This window comes from Heterodontus francisci, chromosome 25, assembly GCF_036365525.1.
Source record: "Heterodontus francisci isolate sHetFra1 chromosome 25, sHetFra1.hap1, whole genome shotgun sequence".
Lineage (NCBI taxonomy): Eukaryota > Metazoa > Chordata > Chondrichthyes > Heterodontiformes > Heterodontidae > Heterodontus > Heterodontus francisci.
Window position 1 is genome coordinate 69,435,029 of NC_090395.1, and position 17,979 is coordinate 69,453,007.

The 17,979-nt window shown below is 44.9% G+C and overlaps 1 protein-coding gene across 5 annotated transcripts in view; it reads left to right on the plus strand.

Moving 5' to 3' along the window:
• The window catches only part of tmcc2 (transmembrane and coiled-coil domain family 2), a 156,747-nt gene that overhangs the window by 57,658 nt on the left and 81,110 nt on the right, over positions 1–17,979 (plus strand). The window contains exon 1 of one of the 5 annotated variants that reach the window (XM_068057460.1): positions 10,355–10,375. The exons of the other annotated variants lie outside the window; for them this stretch is intronic. Coding sequence (XP_067913561.1) covers positions 10,373–10,375 — 3 coding nt within the window. The 5' untranslated portion in view covers positions 10,355–10,372. Of the gene's footprint in view, positions 1–10,354; positions 10,376–17,979 lie in introns of those variants that run through there. 5 annotated transcript variants of the gene reach the window in all.

A 17,979-nucleotide genomic window follows, 5' to 3' on the forward strand; every position in this document is an offset into this window, starting at 1 on the left:
AAGTCCTTACGCAAATCAACGATTCTCGGAAGACCGCCATCATTAACAACGAGCTCAGTAGACTCAATGTAGACATTGCAGCACTTCAGGAGACATGCCTCCCTGCGAGTGGTTCTCTAACAGAGCAAGACTACACCTTCTTCTGGCAGGGTAGGGATCCTGAAGAACCAAGACAGCATGGAGTGGGCTTTGCCATCAGAAACTCCTTGCTCAGCATGATAGAGCCACCCTCAAATGGCTCGCAACGCATACTGTCCATCCGACTGCTCACCACCTCTGGTCCAGTACACCTACTCAGCATCTATGCTCCAACACTCTGCTCCTCACATGAAGCTCAAGACCAGTTCTACGAGGAACTCCATAATATCATTAGTAGCATCCCCAACACCGAACACCTATTCCTGCTGGGGGACTTTAATGCCAGGGTTGGGGCCGACCATGACTCATGGCCCTCCTGCCTTGGGCGCTATGGTGTTGGAAGGTTGAATGAGAATGGACAGAGACTGCTTGAGTTGTGTACCTATCATAACCTCTGCATCACCAACTCGTTCTTTCACACTAAACCCTGTCACCAGGTTTCTTGGAGGCACCCAAGATCACGTCGGCACCAGCTGGACCTCATCGTCACAAGGCGAGCCTCTTTAAACAGTGTTCAAGTCACACGCAGCTTCCACAGTGCGGACTGCGACACCGACCACTCCCTGGTGTGCAGCAAGGTTAGACTCAAACCAAAGAAGCTGCATCACTCCAAGCAGAAGGGCTGCCCGCGCATCAACACGAGCAGAATTTCTTATCCACAGCTGTTACAAAAATTTCTAAATGCACTTGTAAAAGCCCTTCAAAACACTCCCACAGGGGATGTAGAGACCAAGTGGGCCTACATCAGAGATACCATCTACGACTCAGCAATGACCACCTATGGCAATCGTGTGAAGACAAATGCAGACTGGTTTCAATCTCATTTTGAAGAGCTGGAACCTGTCATAGCCGCTATGTGCATTGCACTGTTGAACCACAAGAAAGCCCCCAGCGAGTTAACATCCGTAGCACTTAAAGCAGCCAGAAGCACTACACAAAGAACAGCCAGGCGCTGCGCAAATGACTACTGGCAACACCTATGTAGTCATATTAAGCTGGCCTCAGACATTGGAAACATCAGAGGAATGTGTGATAGCATTAAGAGAGCTTTTGGGCCAACCATCAAGAAGATCGCCCCCCTCAAATCTAAATCAGGGGACACAATCACTGACCAACGCAAGCAAATGGACCGCTGGGTTGAGCACTACCTAGAACTGTACTCCAGGGAGAATGTTGTCACTGAGACCGCCCTCAATACAGCCCAGTCTCTACCAGTCATGGATGAGCTGGACGTACAGCCAACAGAATCGGAACTCAGTGATGCCATTGATTCTCTAGCCAGCGGAAAAGCCCCTGGGAAGGACGGCAGTACCCCTGAAATAATCAAGAGTGCCAAGCCTGCTATACTGTCAGCACTCCATGACTGCTTTGCCTGTGCTGGGACGAGGGAGCATTACCTCAGGATGCCAATATCATCACCCTCTATAAAAACAAAAGTGACCACGGTAACTGCAACAACTACCATGGAATCTCCCTGCTCAGCATAGTGGGGAAAGTCTTTGCTCGAGTCGCTTTAAACAGGCTCCAGAAGCTGGCCGAGCGTGTATACCCTGAGGCACAGTGTGGCTTTCGTGCAGAGAGATCAACCATTGACATGCTGTTCTCCCTTCGTCAGGTACAGGAGAAATTCCGCGAACAACAGATGCCCCTCTACGTTGCTTTCATTGATCTCACCAAAGCCTTTGACCTCGTCAGCAGATGTGGTCTCTTCAAACTACTAGAAAAGATTGGATGTTCACCAAAGCTACTAAGTATCATCACCTCATTCCATGACAATATGAAAGGCACAATTCAGCATAGCGGCACCTCATCAGACCCATTTCCTATCCTGAGTGGCGTGAAACAGGGCTGTGTTCTCGCACCCACACTGTTTGGGATCTTCTTCTCACTGCTGCTCTCGCATGCGTTCAAGTCTTCAGAAGAAGGAATTGTCCTCCACACAAGATCAGGAGACAGGTTGTTCAACCTTACCCGTCTAAGAGCGAAGACCAAAGTACAGAAAGTCCTCATCAGGGAACTCCTCTTTGCTGACAATGCTGCTTTAACATCTCACGCTGAAGAGTGTCTGCAGAGTCTCATCGACAGGTTTGCGGCTGCCCGCAACGAATTTGGCCTAACCATCAGCCTCAAGAAAACGAACATCATGGGACAGGACGTCAGAAATGCTCCATCCATCAATATCGGCGACCACGCTCTGGAAGTGGTTCAAGAGTTCACCTACCTGGGGTCAACTATCATCAGTAACATGTCTCTTGATGCAGAAATCAACAAGCGCACGGGAAAAGCTTCTACTGCTATGTCCAGACTGGCCAAGAGAGTGTGGGAAAATGACGCACTGACACGGAACACAAAAGTCTGAGTGTATCAAGCCTGTGTCCTCAGTACCTTGCTCTATGGCAGCGAGGCCTGGACAACGTATGTCAGCCAAGAGTGACGTCTCAATTCATTCCATCTTCGCTGCCTCCGGGGAAGCCTTGGCATCAGGTGGCAGGACCGTATCTCCAATACAGAAGTCCTCGAGGCGGCCAACATCCCCAGCTTATCCACACTACTGAGTCAGCGGCGCTTGCGATGGCTTGGCCATGTGAGCCGCATGGAAGGTGGCAGGATCCCCAAAGACACATTGTATGGCGAGCTCGCCACTGGTATCAGACCCACCGGCTGTCCATGTCTCCGCTTTAAAGACGTCTGCAAACGCGACATGAAATCCTGTGACATTGATCACAAGTCGTGGGAGTCAGTTGCCAGCGATCGCCAGAGCTGGCGGGCAGCCATAAAGGCGGGGCTAAAGTCTGGCGAGTCGAAGAGACTTAGCAGTTAGCAGGAAAAAAGACAGAAGCGCAAGGGGAGAGCCAACTGTGTAACAGCCCCGACAAACAATTTCTTCTGCAGCACCTGCGGAAGAGTCTGTCACTCTAATATTGGCCTTTATAGCCACTCCAGGCGCTGCTTCACAAACCACTGACCACCTCCAGGCACTTACCCATTGTCTCTCGAGACAAGGAGGCCAAAGAAGAAGAAGATATATCCACTGACAGAGGTAATGTAAATAACTGGGAATGAGGTTTTGAGTTGGTTGTTACTTTCACCTGAATGAACATTTGTAGTTTTACAATAGTCACTCATGTAATAGAATGACGAGTAGAGTTGCTGCGTGACATTGATGGTTGAGGTTACAGCAGAATTATGGCAGACAAAAGAGTCTGAACTCAAGGTCCTGAACCACCTGAAGCAATGCCGTGGGGTCTCAGCTTATATATGGGTAGCAGATCTACTGGGCTATATAAACTTAAAAAGGTGCTACACTATTAGAAGAGAACAACATAAATGGGAGCAAGAGTAGGCCATATGGTCCTTGGACACTGCTCCACCATTCACTAAGATCACAACTGATCTTCTACCTCAACTCCATATGCCTACCCTGTCCCCATATCCCTTGATTCCTTTAGTATCTAAAACACTGTCGACCTCTGTCTTGAATAAACTCAACGACTGCGCATCCATAGCCCTCTGGGGTAGAGAATTCCAAAGATTCGCACTCTGTTGAATGTAGAGATTCAGAACCTATTGAGTGCAGAAATGACTCCTCATCTGTCCAAAAATGACAACCCCTTATTCTGAGACTGTAACCCCCTAGCTCTAGATTTCCAGCCAGGGAAAGCATCCTCCCAGCACCCACCTTGTCAAGACGCTGAAGAATTTTAGATGCTTTAATGAGATCACCTCTCGTTCTTCTATACTTTAGGAAATATAGTCTCACCTACTTAAGCTCTTTTCATAGGTAATCCCCCACCTAGGAATCAGTCTGGTGAACTTTTGTTACACTCCTTCTCAGACAAGTATATTCTTCCTTCAGTAAGGATACCAAACTATACACAGTACTCCAGGTGTGGTATCACTAAGGCCCTATATAATTGCACTGAGACTTCTTAAGCTTTATTACTGGAGTATGGAGCAAACATACAATTAGCTTTCCTAATTGCTTCCTGTACCTGCATGTTCGCTTTCTGTGATTCGTGTACGAGGACACCCAGGTCCCTGTGAATACCAACATTTTCTAATCTTTCTCAATCCGTAACAATACTCAGTTTTTGTCTATCCGGAATATTTAATTTGGTCAATTTTAAGGAGTGCCTCTGTTGGTGGGTTTTGTTTGATGGTGCATGTGAAGGACTGGAGTGCATCACGCACTTGCAGCTGCCAACGGTTGGTGGCGGCAAGGTGGGGAGTTTGGTGGAGGACAAAAAACAGCAGAAGGTCAGGGGAGCCCAACAACAAAGGTTCCCTGGCTGGAGAGATTGTTTCTGTGATGGATGGGGTGAGATTGATGGGAGGGATGGAAAAAATGGGATGGGGTGGCATAAGGGGGATGAAATGGCATGGCGGGTGAAGTGTGGCTTGGAAGGGGTGAATGAGATGTTGGAGTTGACTAATTGTGGTAAACTGGTGGGGACAATTATTTGATACAACGTATTATTTGAAAGCTATTCTTTGTGCTAGATTTGAATTGAAAGTTTTAGAAAAGCTGTCAGTTAAATTAAAAGAATACATCAGCGTTTATTCTATAGACAAAGAAGATTAACAGTCTATCCTGAGCGGAGTTTCTACACAGTCTAATTCCAATGGGCATGTCATCGCACAAACTTGGATTCAAGGAAGGAGCAGTTCTGATGTTGCTAAGAAACTTGATTTCCAAACAAGGATTTTGTCCTAGAGCAAGATTGGTCGTGAGATGAGAGTGATTGCCCTTGACATCAAGGTGCATTTGACCGAGTGTGGCATCAAGGGGCCCCAGCAAAATTGAAATTAATGGGATTTGGGGGGAAGCTCTCCACTGGTTGGAGTCATACTTAGCACAAAGGAAGATGGTTGTGGTTGTTGGAGGCCAGACATCTAAGCCCCATGACATCACTACAGGAATTCCTCAGGATAGTGTCCTAGGCCCAACAAGCTTCAGCTGCTTCATCAATGATCTTCCTTCCATTATCAGGTCAGAAGTGGGGATGTTCGCTGATGATTGCAGAGTGTTTAGTACCATTCGCAACTGCTCAGTTACTGAAGCAGCCAGTGCCCACATGCTGCAAGACCAGGACAATATTTCGGCTTGGGCTGACAAGTGGCAAGTAACATTTGCGCCACACAAGTGCCAGGCAATGACTATCTCCAACAAGAGAGAATCTAATCTCCCTTTGATGTTCAATGGCTTTACCATTGCTGAATCCCCACACCATTAACAACCTAAGGATTACCATTGACCAGAAAATGAACTTGACCCACTGTATAAATACTGTGGTCACAAGAGCAGGTCAGAGGCTGGGAATTCTGTGGTAAGTAACTTACCTCCTGACTCCCCTAAGCCTGTCCACCATCTACAAGGCGCAAGTCAAGAGTGTGATGGAATACTCTCCACTTGCCTGGATGAGTGCAGCTCCAACAACACTCAAGAAGTTCGACACCATCCACAACAAAGCAGCCCACTTGATCAGCACCCCATTCACCACCTTCAACATTCACTCCCTCCACCACCGGCGCACAGTGACAGCAGAGTATACCATATGCAAGATGCACTGCAGCAACTCATCATGCTTCCTTCAACAGCACCTTCCAAACCTGCGTTCTCTACTGCCGAGAAGAACAAGGACATGGGAACACCACCACGTGCAAGTTCTTCTCCAAGTCACACACAATTCTGACTTGGAACCACATGCTGTTCCTTCACTATGGCAGGGTCAAAAACCTGGAACTCCCTCCCTTAGAGCACTGTTGGTGTATCTGCACCTGATGTACTGCAACGGTTTAAGAAGGCAGCTCATCACCACCACCTCAAGGGCAACAAATGCTGGCCTTGCCAGCGCTGCTCACACCCCATGATAGAATAAAAAAAGTTAGGAAGCAATTTTGTTTGCTGATAGGTGCTGAAATTATAACAGGGAAGTTTCAAGGAAATAGAGTTTATTCCTCGAATAATATTGAGCCCATCATGTGTAGTTGCCTCTTCAACTTGGGAGGAAACTGTTCCCAATTCGACTTTCATTTTCTATGACTATAAAGAAGTCAGAAGGCCAGACTCTTTTGACAACATTTGTTTTTATGTGCTTTTCTATTTTTCCTACCAAAGTGGATAACTTTGCATTTCTTCACATTATATTCCATCTGCCATGATTTTGCCCACTCACTATATCCCTTTACAGCCTCTATGCGCCTTCCTCATAGCTTACTTTCCCACCTAGCTTTGTATCATCAGCCAATTTGGATACATTACACTTGGTTCCCCTCATCTAAGTCAAATATGTAGATTGTAACTTGCATTTATGCAGCACCTTTCACAACCTCAGGACATCCTAAAGCACTTTATAGCCAATTAAGTACTTTTGAAGTATAGTCATTGTTGTAATGTGGGAATGCTACGATACGACGGGTGAGTTTGGGGGCTTGAGAGGAGCAAATTCAGTAAGGGTCACGTTCTGATTTTCCATTCTGGAGAAGTGTTTACATAGAGATTGGTTGAGGACAGAATGGGCTCAATTGTGATGCTCCTCTCAAATGAAGGCCTGTGAGCACTCTTATGTCCACGCCTACATAGCAAGAATGATCGCTTTGAGTTTGGTTCTTGAGGTCACTTGCAAGTGTTGAATTGTACCTCAGCAAATGTCAGTAACTGCAAGAAATGAGGACGTTGAGAGAGAAATGGGAAAAACAGCACTGATTGTAATGTAGTAATCTGTGTCCAGGTGACTTTTGTAAACTGCTTCAGCTGCAATGGAGACTATGGCCTGCTAATACAATCTTAGGTATCAGTTATCCTCTACATTAGCTGCAGTAGAATGAAATGCTATTTTTGGTATTGATAGATGATGAATTCCTGTCTCTGTATCCTTTGTCGCTGCACCGCAGGTGACTATTTGGCAGTATGTTGGACTTTGCAATTCTTGCATTCATTAGTCAATTCCAGTTCCCTAGGGTTTCTCTGGCTGCCAGAATATCTTGAGATATTTTTGCACACACAGTGTATCCTCTTCTTTTAAAACTCTGTTTACAGGCAACTATTGTATGAACATGATGAAATTTTGTTTTTATGAATCTATTGCTCAGGGCTGTTTTTCCATACTCCTTGTTTTCAGAGTTGCTTTATATCAGTTTACTGCCTTGCTGTTTATGATGGATGTACATTTCGATTGGCCAAAGACATAGCATCTATTTTTAATCAACTGCATTGTTTATCTATCTTTCCCAGCACAGTGCAAGCCTATTTCTTTGATACTCTTGTTTTCAATTTTGCTGCTTCTGTGTTTTCATACTGTAGTCCCTGTTACGACTGAGGCTGGAGGAGTGCACTGTCTTTCTCTCGTCCTGCCTCTCCACGGGTCACAGCGTATATTTAAATATTTTACCCTGTTACCAATATGGCCAATTATGTATTTTATTTTAGTTTCAGAATAAAATCCACCTACCAGGTTTCTTCAATAAACAACAAAAATTATTAATTCATTTTATAACAAGACTTATAGAATCCAAATGCAAAACTTATTAACACACAGGTTGAAATATGAAAGTTCCCTTCTGAATTAGCTCAACACACATGCACGCACGCACAAACGCACAAAAAAATAGTTTTCTCTGCAGAGATCCCTTTACAAAAAGACGAAAAAAAGCTTTAGTCAAATACTTGTTAATTCATCAAGAAAAAGGATAAGATATGGAGTTCCAGATGGTGCTTTAGTCTGGCACACGTAAACAGGTCTCGCTTGACACATGCGGTGGTCACTGTGATCTTCTCAGAAGCAGTTTGTTCAGGAGCTGTCAAGAGAAATTCTTGACAAAGCTTCTCGCGAGAAATGCTGCATCAGTTTCTCCAGTTCCCTCACTGGATTCTCAAGCTCTTTTCAAAGAGATGGCCTAGGATGAGCTGGTTGCCTCTCTCTTTCAGCAGGCTTACACCCCAACTGAACCAGAACAATATCCAAAATGAAACCAACTCTTGACCACCATAAATGGATGTCACTTCTGAGTAAACAGCTCCCCTCGTCAGAAGGCTCCTGCTGTTTATTTAGCTGAAGACATGTGACTTCCAGTTAGCGTGTTTTTAAACCAAGTCCCAAAGTCCTTCCAGTGACAATTTTTTTAAAAAAGTCCAGCATCTATAGAATCTCTTCAGTCTTTCAAATGAATCAATTTCCACAATTATTAAACACGAGCCCTCAAAACACATCACAAAATAAAGAAGCACTTTCATAGCATCCCCACTATGCACATTTTGTGGAGAAAAAAATGAATCCAGCCTCAATAGAGTGCTTGTTTAGTCGTCAACTTTTCCTAGAGACTGTGACCTGAATCTTGCCTCACATTTTATTTTCTATGTCTGAGAAATTATTGCACAGAACCATTTCCTTTAGTCTTTTCTTTCTCTTGTTTCTTCCCCATTACATACTTCTCTTTCATGGTTTTGGCCTTTTGCTTGTGATATTGTTACCTTTTGTTCCCCTTCTCCATATTGCTAATTTCTCTTTTTTGATGTCTGTGTTGCCTTTCCCCAGGTTTTCTCCTCTACTCCTGTTATGCATCCATCAGCAAGCTTCCAGTACTTGCCCAAGTTGTCCTTCCTGGATCGTGATTATTGGCAGGCTGTACAACTGTCCCTTTAAGGATCACTGGTTAGGCCACAGTAGACCTGGAAAAACTGAGCAGAGCTATGGCATATTTTCTGCCCATTTAATGCCAAATTTGGAAGTCTGGTCCTAACACAATTTTTGGGACCATGATTAGCATATTCAATGCCACTCGAAGATGGGCACCCTGGACACTTCTGGGGAGATTGGGTGTGTGAGATTATGCTCAGCATTTGATTCTTCCCCCTGCCATCCCATGTTAATACTTCACCCCAAAAAATGGGTGAGATAGGGACTAATCTTTGGTTAGATGGTTTTATCTACCACAATCCACAGGCTCATTTTCTGTGCCGTTAGTGTTTGATCTCACATGGTATACACATGCCTAGGGTTACCGAGATGCATCACACTCCATTTATTCAATGTTGTAGGACATTTGTTACGCAATATACAATGCATCTAAATTAGCCTGTACCCAATTCATTTCATGTACAGTCCTATATGTTACTGTATTTCACTGTGGTTTGTTCTGGTAATCGTTAAATGAGATCAATTGCATTTTAATGGCGCAGTGGTTAGCACCGCAGCCTCACAGCTCCAGGGACCCGGGTTTAATTCTGGGTACTGCCTGTGCGAAGTTTGCAAGTTCTCCCTGTGACCGCGTGGGTTTTCGCCGGGTGCTCCTGTTTCCTCCCACTGCCAAAGACTTGCAGGTGATAGGTAAATTGGCCATTGTAAATTGCCCCTAGTGTAGGTAGGTGTTAGGGAATATGGGATTACTGTAGGGATAGTATAAATGGCTGGTTCTTGATCAGCACAGACTCGGCGGGCCGAAGGGCCTGTTTCAGTGCTGTATCTCTAAATAAATAAATTAAAACAGTCAGAAATTTGAGTTCTTGCCACCAGTTCAGCTGGTGCACAGGCGTTTGGGAACTCGGTGGGCATGTCCCTGTTGGCTGAATCTCTCATCCTGCTATATGTGATTTTCCTTCCACAATCCCTTCTGGGAGAAAATAAAATTAAGTGCTGGTTGTTAAGTATCTCAAAAACCCTCACTCACCCGTCTGAATATGTACAACCCTAAATGGAAAACTTCTATGATTCTCAGAAGTGTGAGAAAAGACCATCAGGCCCATCATAGTTTGCCCTATCTATTAAGCAGTATAACCTCCTGCACCAACTCCCTCAATTGTTGGTAATGCGAACCCAAGAGAAGAAAAGACATTATTTTTTTAAAACTGACCAATTTCAGGAAAAATTGAGAAATTCCTTGCTTACTTTCTGCGGCACTGAAATGAGGCCCTAATTACCTATGACACATCACTAGGTACAGTTGTGAAGTTTCAGTGCAGATCTATAAATTAATTACTGTACGTGAGCTGAATTTCAGTTGAGATTTGAATTCTGTGTTATGTCGGATGCTGCTAACCTCACTAGCACTGTGATAAAATATAACATACCTCTTCTGCCTGAGGTCAGTGACGATCGGGCTGTTGCAGCCAATTGCAGATGGATTGAGGCTGCTTGAACAGCGTTTTGAGAGAATTAGTTGGTGCCTTAATCTACTTTGTAGAAAGGCTTTGTTGCCAGACAGCTCGGCACTTTCTCAAACCCAGTAGGTCTGTAGCATGGTGAGTAAATTAAAGTGGAAGAATTTTTTTTTAAATCTGCTATAAAAATTTTATTCCAACATATTAGAGATGTTACTGGAATTACAATCAGCCTTATTTTTTTCTCAGGACTGAACACTGTAAAAGTGTCCTCATTTCATACTGTGCAAATATTCTAAGTTTTAAGATATCAATGTTCAAGTCTTTTTGCAATTCCCCCCACTCCTCTCCCCCCCAACCCTTGTGGGCTCTGGCAGTCCTTCAGAACTGCGTGCTAGTGGCTGTTTGTTCAGACTGAGCCTGGTGACTGATCGCCAACAGGCAATTTGACATTTGAGGAGGCATCACAGCTAAGCCCAATCGTGTCCTCACTTGACCACATAATGTGTTTTCTGGTTGGATGTTTAGCAGAAATGGGAACCCTGGCTCATTCTTTGCTCCCTGCTCCCCATCCGCTATCAACTGCAGTAGCCGTACTACTGCTTGACCGAGACTCGGAAACAAATCAGGGATCTTCATGTATTTTCATTGTGAAGTAGTTATAAACAAAGTTTCTTCACTTGGGTTCCCAGGGAATGGTAGGAAGTAGGTTCCTGCCCGTGGTCCACAGTATGGAGGAGATTCCAGTATTAACTAGGCCATTGGAGAAGTGTAACTGAAGTTCTTGTTTGATGTCTTAGAGTTGGGAAAGAGTTTTTCCTGAAATTGGCCATAGTGGGGAGTTTTTTAAAAATTATTTATTTGCTTTTCCACTCTGGAGTTAATGTTACCAGCAATTGGGGAGGGGATGCATGAGGTTGCATTGCCTAATGGAGAGAAAAACAGAGGTTGAGTTTTCCTCATGGTGAGTTACCTGGTAGCAACCTGAGAACATGATCTGATTGGAGAATGGGAGAAGGTAGTATACAGGAGAGACAAATGGTGTGGACCAGGGTTAATTTTGTTCTCCACGCAAAATAAATCTGTGGATCGCCTCTCACTTAATCTGTAACCTCCTGTAGCCCTGCAACCCTCCCAGGTGTCTGTGCTACTCCAGTTCTGGCCTCTTGCACATCCCCGATTTTAATTGTTCCACCATTGACGACTGTGCCTTTTGCTGCCTAAGCCTTAAGCTCTGGAATTCCCTCCCTAAACCTCACTGCCTCTCTATCTCTCTCTCCTCCTTGCAGACACTCCTTAAAACCTGCCTACTGGCTAAGCATCAAATTTTGTTAATGTTTCACTACGTTAAAGGTGCTGTATAAATGCAAATGCAAATTATTTTTGTTGCATGTTAGGGAAAAAAGTATTTTCTGGATACTTGTGGATGCAGTGGGTGAGATTCTGGCCTTTCACCTGTGGGATCTGAATTTAAATCCGTTCCAGATTACTGCTGTGTCTATATCAGCTCCATGTGAAATGAGTCTGAGTGGTCATAATGTGATGGGAATGGCCCGGCAACACACAACTGTGTCTAATTTGGCACTAATCAGCCTTGGCTCCGTGTTGGCAATCTCTTCTCTTAGTTAGCAGATCATGGGTACAAGTCCACTCTGGAGGCTTGAATACGTAACCCAAGCTTGCATTCTAGTGAAGTACTGAGGAAGTGGCACACAGTTAGATGTGGATATTTCAGATGAGATATTAAATTGAGACTATGTCGTCCTCAGATGGATGACAATATTCGAAGAGAGAGTTCTTCCCTGTGTCCTGTCCAATATTTATCCCTCAACCAACATCACTGAAACAGATTCTCTGGTCATTATCTCATTGCTGTTTCTGGGACTTTGATGTGCTCAAAATGACTTCCGCGTTTCCCTATAACAGTGACTGCGCTTCAAACTTAATTGGCTATAAAATGCTTTGGGATGTCCTGACATTGTGAAAGGTGCTATATAAATGCAAATTCTTTCTTTTCTAATAAATACTAAATTGCCATTCTCACTCAGAGGCTACAGCATGATTGTTAAAGGAAGTGGTAAAATGCTATATTAGCACACTGGTAGTTACTCTTCTGAGGGTGCGTATGTGACATTTTTCTGCAACTTAATATAGGGAGATTTTGTCTGCATCTAAATGTGCTCTGCTTGACCTTGGAGTGCTCAGTACTGATGTTGACTACTTGCAGTGGAAAATGTGTGATTCCCCTGTAGTAATATGCCTTTATTTTAAGGAATGCAAAATTGACAAAAACATGGTTTTAAATACATTGTCACATATGATGGTTTTTAGCTAATCTTGGTTAGATCTTTCGGTTCAAATGGTGTTACAACACAGTGCCACCTTGCAATTGTCCGTTGTGAGCTATGAGTGTTGCTCATGAAATGAGAGTGAAGATTTATAGTTCCTGTAGCCACTCAGAAGGAGGTTTTTGCACTTGCTTTCTAGATGGTCCATGGAGTACACTGATTAGGTCAGTGAAAATTAATTGTAATTTATTTCCATATATTGTGCTTGGAAGCTTTGGAAGAATCTGGTCTAACATTGAGCTTATCTAATATACCTGGGGGCTGGATTTAACTGGCCTGTAAGCAAAAGATCCTTACTCTTATTTTGAAGGAAAGCTTCAAAATGTTTTCTTTATTTTAAGTCACGATCAGTTGTCTGCGAAATGTTCTTGTGGTTGTGTTCTGCATTGGGGACTTCTTGCCTCAATTCTAAACCAAGTTAGTGCACGAATTCTGTTTGGGATTCATGAATCTCAACCGTAACAAAGTGCGTAGAGATAAATAGCCCTTTATCTTTTCCTCAAGAAACTTGGAAAAAATCCAGCTAGAGGAACAAAAGAGCTGAGAGATATCAGTTATAATAAAAACCGAAGAAGGGTCACTGACCCGAAACGTTAACTCTGCTTCTCTTTCCACAGATGCTGCCAGACCTCCTGAGTGGTTCCAGCATTTCTTGTTTTTATTTCAGATTTCCAGCATCCGCAGTATTTTTCTTTTATGATATCAGTTACAATTCCTAGCTTGTGGTATCTTTTCTCACCCAATATCCATATGTGTGTACTCGCCAGGATAATTCTCAGGAACATGAACCCAGACTGATTATATTTTCCCTCTCTTTAATAATGCCTTTACCACTGTCCTAGCTGAGACTGCATCACTGAATACAGGCCAGGGATCAAGCTGGGAACCTTGCTGCAATTATGTAAAGAATTATGTTTTTAGCCTGCTGAGCCATTTTAAGAACTATGACCTTGATTCAAATATTTTTGGTACTTTAACTTTTTTGAAAATTCATACGATTCTCCAATTTTCTGACACATTTTTCTCACCACAGAATCTTAGAAAATTGTAGGCAGAGTCCTGGTTATAGTGTCTTTATCTTCTGTCAGGATTCTTGGACATAAATCATCAAATGTTGGTGATTTAAAAAAAATTTAGCTTTGACTAACCTCTTTGATACTTTCTCCTTGCATCGCAATCTCGATTGACTATTTTACACTTGACTCTAATAGTTCTACAATCCCAGTATCCATCTCCATCTCCTTCATGAAAACAGAGTCAAAACACTTATTTAGCATCTCTGTTAATTCCCTTCCTCTCTGGTACAAGATTGCCTCTTTAATTCTTTGTGACCCTGTCCTTACTTGAGAAAGATACTGGCCCCAACAGTGCGGGCTGTTCCCTGTACAGCTCCTCCTGTTTCTGAACTGGACCCAATGCCTCAGGATTTGAGACCTTTTCGTCCTGCACCATGCTTCTAGCCACACATTTACCCCACCAGTCTGGCTAACAAATGGCACAAGTAGTGATCCTGAATGACTACCTTTTGAGTTGCTGTTTGCTAATACACTTCATGGCTCTTAAAAAAAAAATCATCTTCACAATCTGAATTGTGTTGTTCTTGTCATTTGGTTCTGATATGACCCACAACTTGTGGCTGGTCTCCTTCCTTCTGAGAGATTTGGCATCCCATTATATCCCTTGCCTTGCTGTTTGGGAAAGACCACATCATTCAAAAGTCCAGAGACTTTTTCCCAGGGTGGAAAGGGCTATCACCAGGGGGCATAATTTTAAGGTGATTGGAGGAAGGTTTCATTTTAAAAATTTTTTTAGTGATGATACAGCACTGAAACAGGCCCTTCGACCCACCGAGTGTGTGCCGACCAACAACCATCCATTTATACTATCCCTGCAACAATCCCATATTCCCTACCACCTACCTACACTAGGGGCAATTTATAATGGCCAATTTACCTATTAACCTGTAAGTCTTTGGCTGTGGGAGGAAACCGGAGCACCCGGTGAAAACCCACGCGGTCACAGAGAGAACGTGCAAACTCTGCACAGGCAGTACCCAGAATCGAACCCGGGTCCCTGGAGCTGTGAGGCTGCGGTGCTAACCACTGCGCCACTGTGCCGTCAGAGGTAGGTTCTTTACACAGAGAGTGGTGGGTGCGTGGAATGCGCTGCGAGCGTTGGTGGTAGAAGCAGATACATTAGGGGCATTTAAGCGACTCTTGGATAGGTACATGGATGATAGTAGAATGAAGGGTAGGTGGTTAGTTTGATCTTAGAGTCGGTTAAAGGTTCGGCACAACATCGTGGGCCGAAGGGCCTGTACTGTTCTATGTTCTATATTGGACTGAATATTACCAGCCCATGGAGACAGGCTGGGAGGTGAGAGGCCTCATAAAATGGTGGCGGGAGGGGAGCCTGACGACATCACACTGCCATGGGATATTCTCAATGGCAGGAACATCACTGGCACAGCTGCCTGCCAACTAGAGGTGGGCAGCCAATTAAACCAATTATTTGGCCAATTAACGGACACTTCTCACCCCCACTGGTATTTTACTGGCATTGGGACAGGCCCTCGCCATGTGGGGAGAAGGCAGGTAAACGGTGGTGGTCTCCCAGCGGATTCCTGGACTGCAGAGGAGGGGAGGGAAGGCTTTCCTTAATAGCCGATCTATGGCCCACGGAGGGCCCCCCCGGTGGCAATGGCCACTCCTGTGGCTCTGATGCTGCCGCTTGAGGTTTCATCCCTCCTATTGCTGGGGTCTGCCTGCCTGGTCCTGGCACAGTAATAAAAAAACTTAACCGGAGGTGCCCTCTTCCTCTCCCTGCAGCTTTAATAGTGGCCACCTGTATCAGTGGCACTGCTGAGCTGCTGGCCCTCTGATTAGGCCTGCCAGCTCTGAGAGGTGGGCCGCTGTCCTCTATTGAATAGCGGTCCCAACGGTGGCCTTTTAATTGTCTGCTGCCGGTAAAATCCGAACTGCGCCCAACCGTCCATCCCCACGGGCTCGTGACTTGCTTTTAGTCCTGGCGGACAGGCAACCTGGGATTTCGTATTATTCCGGCCATGGTTTTAAAAGTGTTTGTGTACTCCTGTAGTGTTTCCCTGTGCTATTATCAAGAATACTGATGTCTGCATCAACTGTCCTCGAATACCTCATTCTAATCCCCTTGTCTAATAAAAGTACTCAATCCAGAGCAACAGATTTCATAGCAGAAATAAGTGCAATGATGAGAGACACCATTGACTTTCCTTTTAGCAATCGTAATGCCTTGCATTATGAGCAACGGTGCTTCATCCAGCCTATTCCATTTATAATCAATACAGATCTTTCTGTACCTGTCAGCTTTTTATGGTGATCTGGATGATTTAGACTCTTACAAAAGTTTAAGTATTGTCAACTGACCAGAAGATAGCATAAATTAGCCTAATGCCTGTAAAAACTATAAGAATGATCAAATGCCAGGTGCTAAGAAAGATAAAAATGTCTTTTGTTTTGCTGATGTCAGTGTTCCCCTGATAACAGAGTAAAATGAATCACAAGGCACTTGAAGTGAGATTGTGCCACTTCCTTTAACTGTCATGTTTAGTGGTGACTGAGAAAAACTATTTCTATTTTTATTGCATGGCATTACTCAATTTTCCCTGATATTTTAGGGATCATATACCACCCATTTTATCTCAGGTGCATGCTCTTGATCATGTCACAATCTTGGTTAAAAAGCTTTCAACAATGAAGGTTTGGTTAATGGGGGAATAAAGATAATGGAAGTTGATAACCTCCACTGTTGCTTGGCCTCTGTACTGGGAGACTTGCATGTTGCAGAGTGAAACACAATAGCCTTCCTCAAAGTAAATCCGTCTCCAGTATGAAGGTTTTTGATTGAGACCAGTTGAAACTGGTAGATAGGGAATTGGGTATCCCAGAGCTTAAATCTTTATGAAGCAAACTCTGTTACCAGTTCAGTACTTGAGAGGCATGCAGTGGCTATTTTTACCAGATCTACCATTTTGCTTTTTTACGCAGACTGGCCCACTTCCAGTTACCAGGGTTAATGTAATCCGATAACAGTTCTTGTGCATTTTCCCATTATAGGTCTCTCTGCATCATCTTTGTGTGTCTCTCTCAGCCTCTTTGTGCCTCTCTCTCTCCCCCTCTATGTGTGTGTGTGTGTGTGTGTGTGTGTCTCTCTCTCTCTCTCTCTCTCTCTCGTTCACCCCCCGTCTCTTGCTCTCTTCACCCCCCCCCCGTCTCTCTCTTTCTCTCGTCTCTCTCTTTCTCTCTCCCCCTTCTCTCTTTCTCTCTCCCCCTTCTCTCTTTCTCTCTCCCCCCTTCTCTCTTTCTCTCTCCCCCCTTCTCTCTTTCTTTCTTTCCCCCCCTTCTCTCTTTCTTTCTTTCCCCCCCTTCTCTCTTTCTACTTCCCCCCTCTTCTCTCTTTCTCTCTTCCCCCTCTTCTCTCTTTCTCTCTTCCCCCCTCTTCTCTCTTTCTCTCTTCCCCCCTCTTCTCTCTTTCTCTCTTCCCCCCTCTTCTCTCTTTCTCTCTTCCCCCCTCTTCTCTCTTTCTCTCTTCCCCTATTCTCTCTTTCTCTCTTCCCCCCTATTCTCTCTTTCTCTCTCCCCCCCCTATTCTCTCTTCTCTCTTCCCCCCCATTCTCTCTTTCTCTCTTCCCCCCCCCCCTTCTCTCTTTCTCTCTTCCCCCCCCCTTCTCTCTTTCTCTCTTTCCCCCCCCCCTTCTCTCTTTCTCTCTTCCCCCCCTTCTCTCTTCTCTCTTCCCCCCCCTTCTCTCTTTCACTCTCCCCCCTTCTCTCTTTCTCTCTCCCCCCTTTCTCTCTTTCTCTCTCCCCCCCTTCTCTCTTTCTCTCTCCCCCCCCTTCTCTCTTTCTCTCTTCCCCCCCCCTTCTCTCTTTCTCTCTTCCCCCCCCCTTCTCTCTTTCTCTCTTCCCCCCTTCTCTCTTCACTCTCCCCCCTTCTCTCTTTCACTCTCCCCCCTTCTCTCTTTCTCTCTCCCCCCTTTCTCTCTTTCTCTCTCCCCCCCCCCTTCTCTCTTTCTCTCTTTCCCCCCCCCCTTCTCTCTTTCTCTCTCCCCCCTTCTCTCTTTCTCTCTCCCCCCCTTCTCTCTTTCTCTCTCCCCCCCCCTTCTCTCTTTCTCTCTCCCCCCCCTTCTCTCTTTCTCTCTCCCCCTTTCTCTCTTCCTCTCTCCCCCCTCCTCTCTCTCTCTCCCCTCCTCTCTCTCTCTCCCCTCCTCCCTCTCTCCCCCTCCTCTCTCTCTCCCCCCTCTCCTCTCTCTCTCCCCCTCTCCTCTCTCTCTCCCCCCCTCTCCTCTCTCTCTCTCCCCCCTCTCCTCTCTCTCTCTCCCCCCCTCTCCTCTCTCTCTCTCCCCCCTCTCCTCTCTCTCTA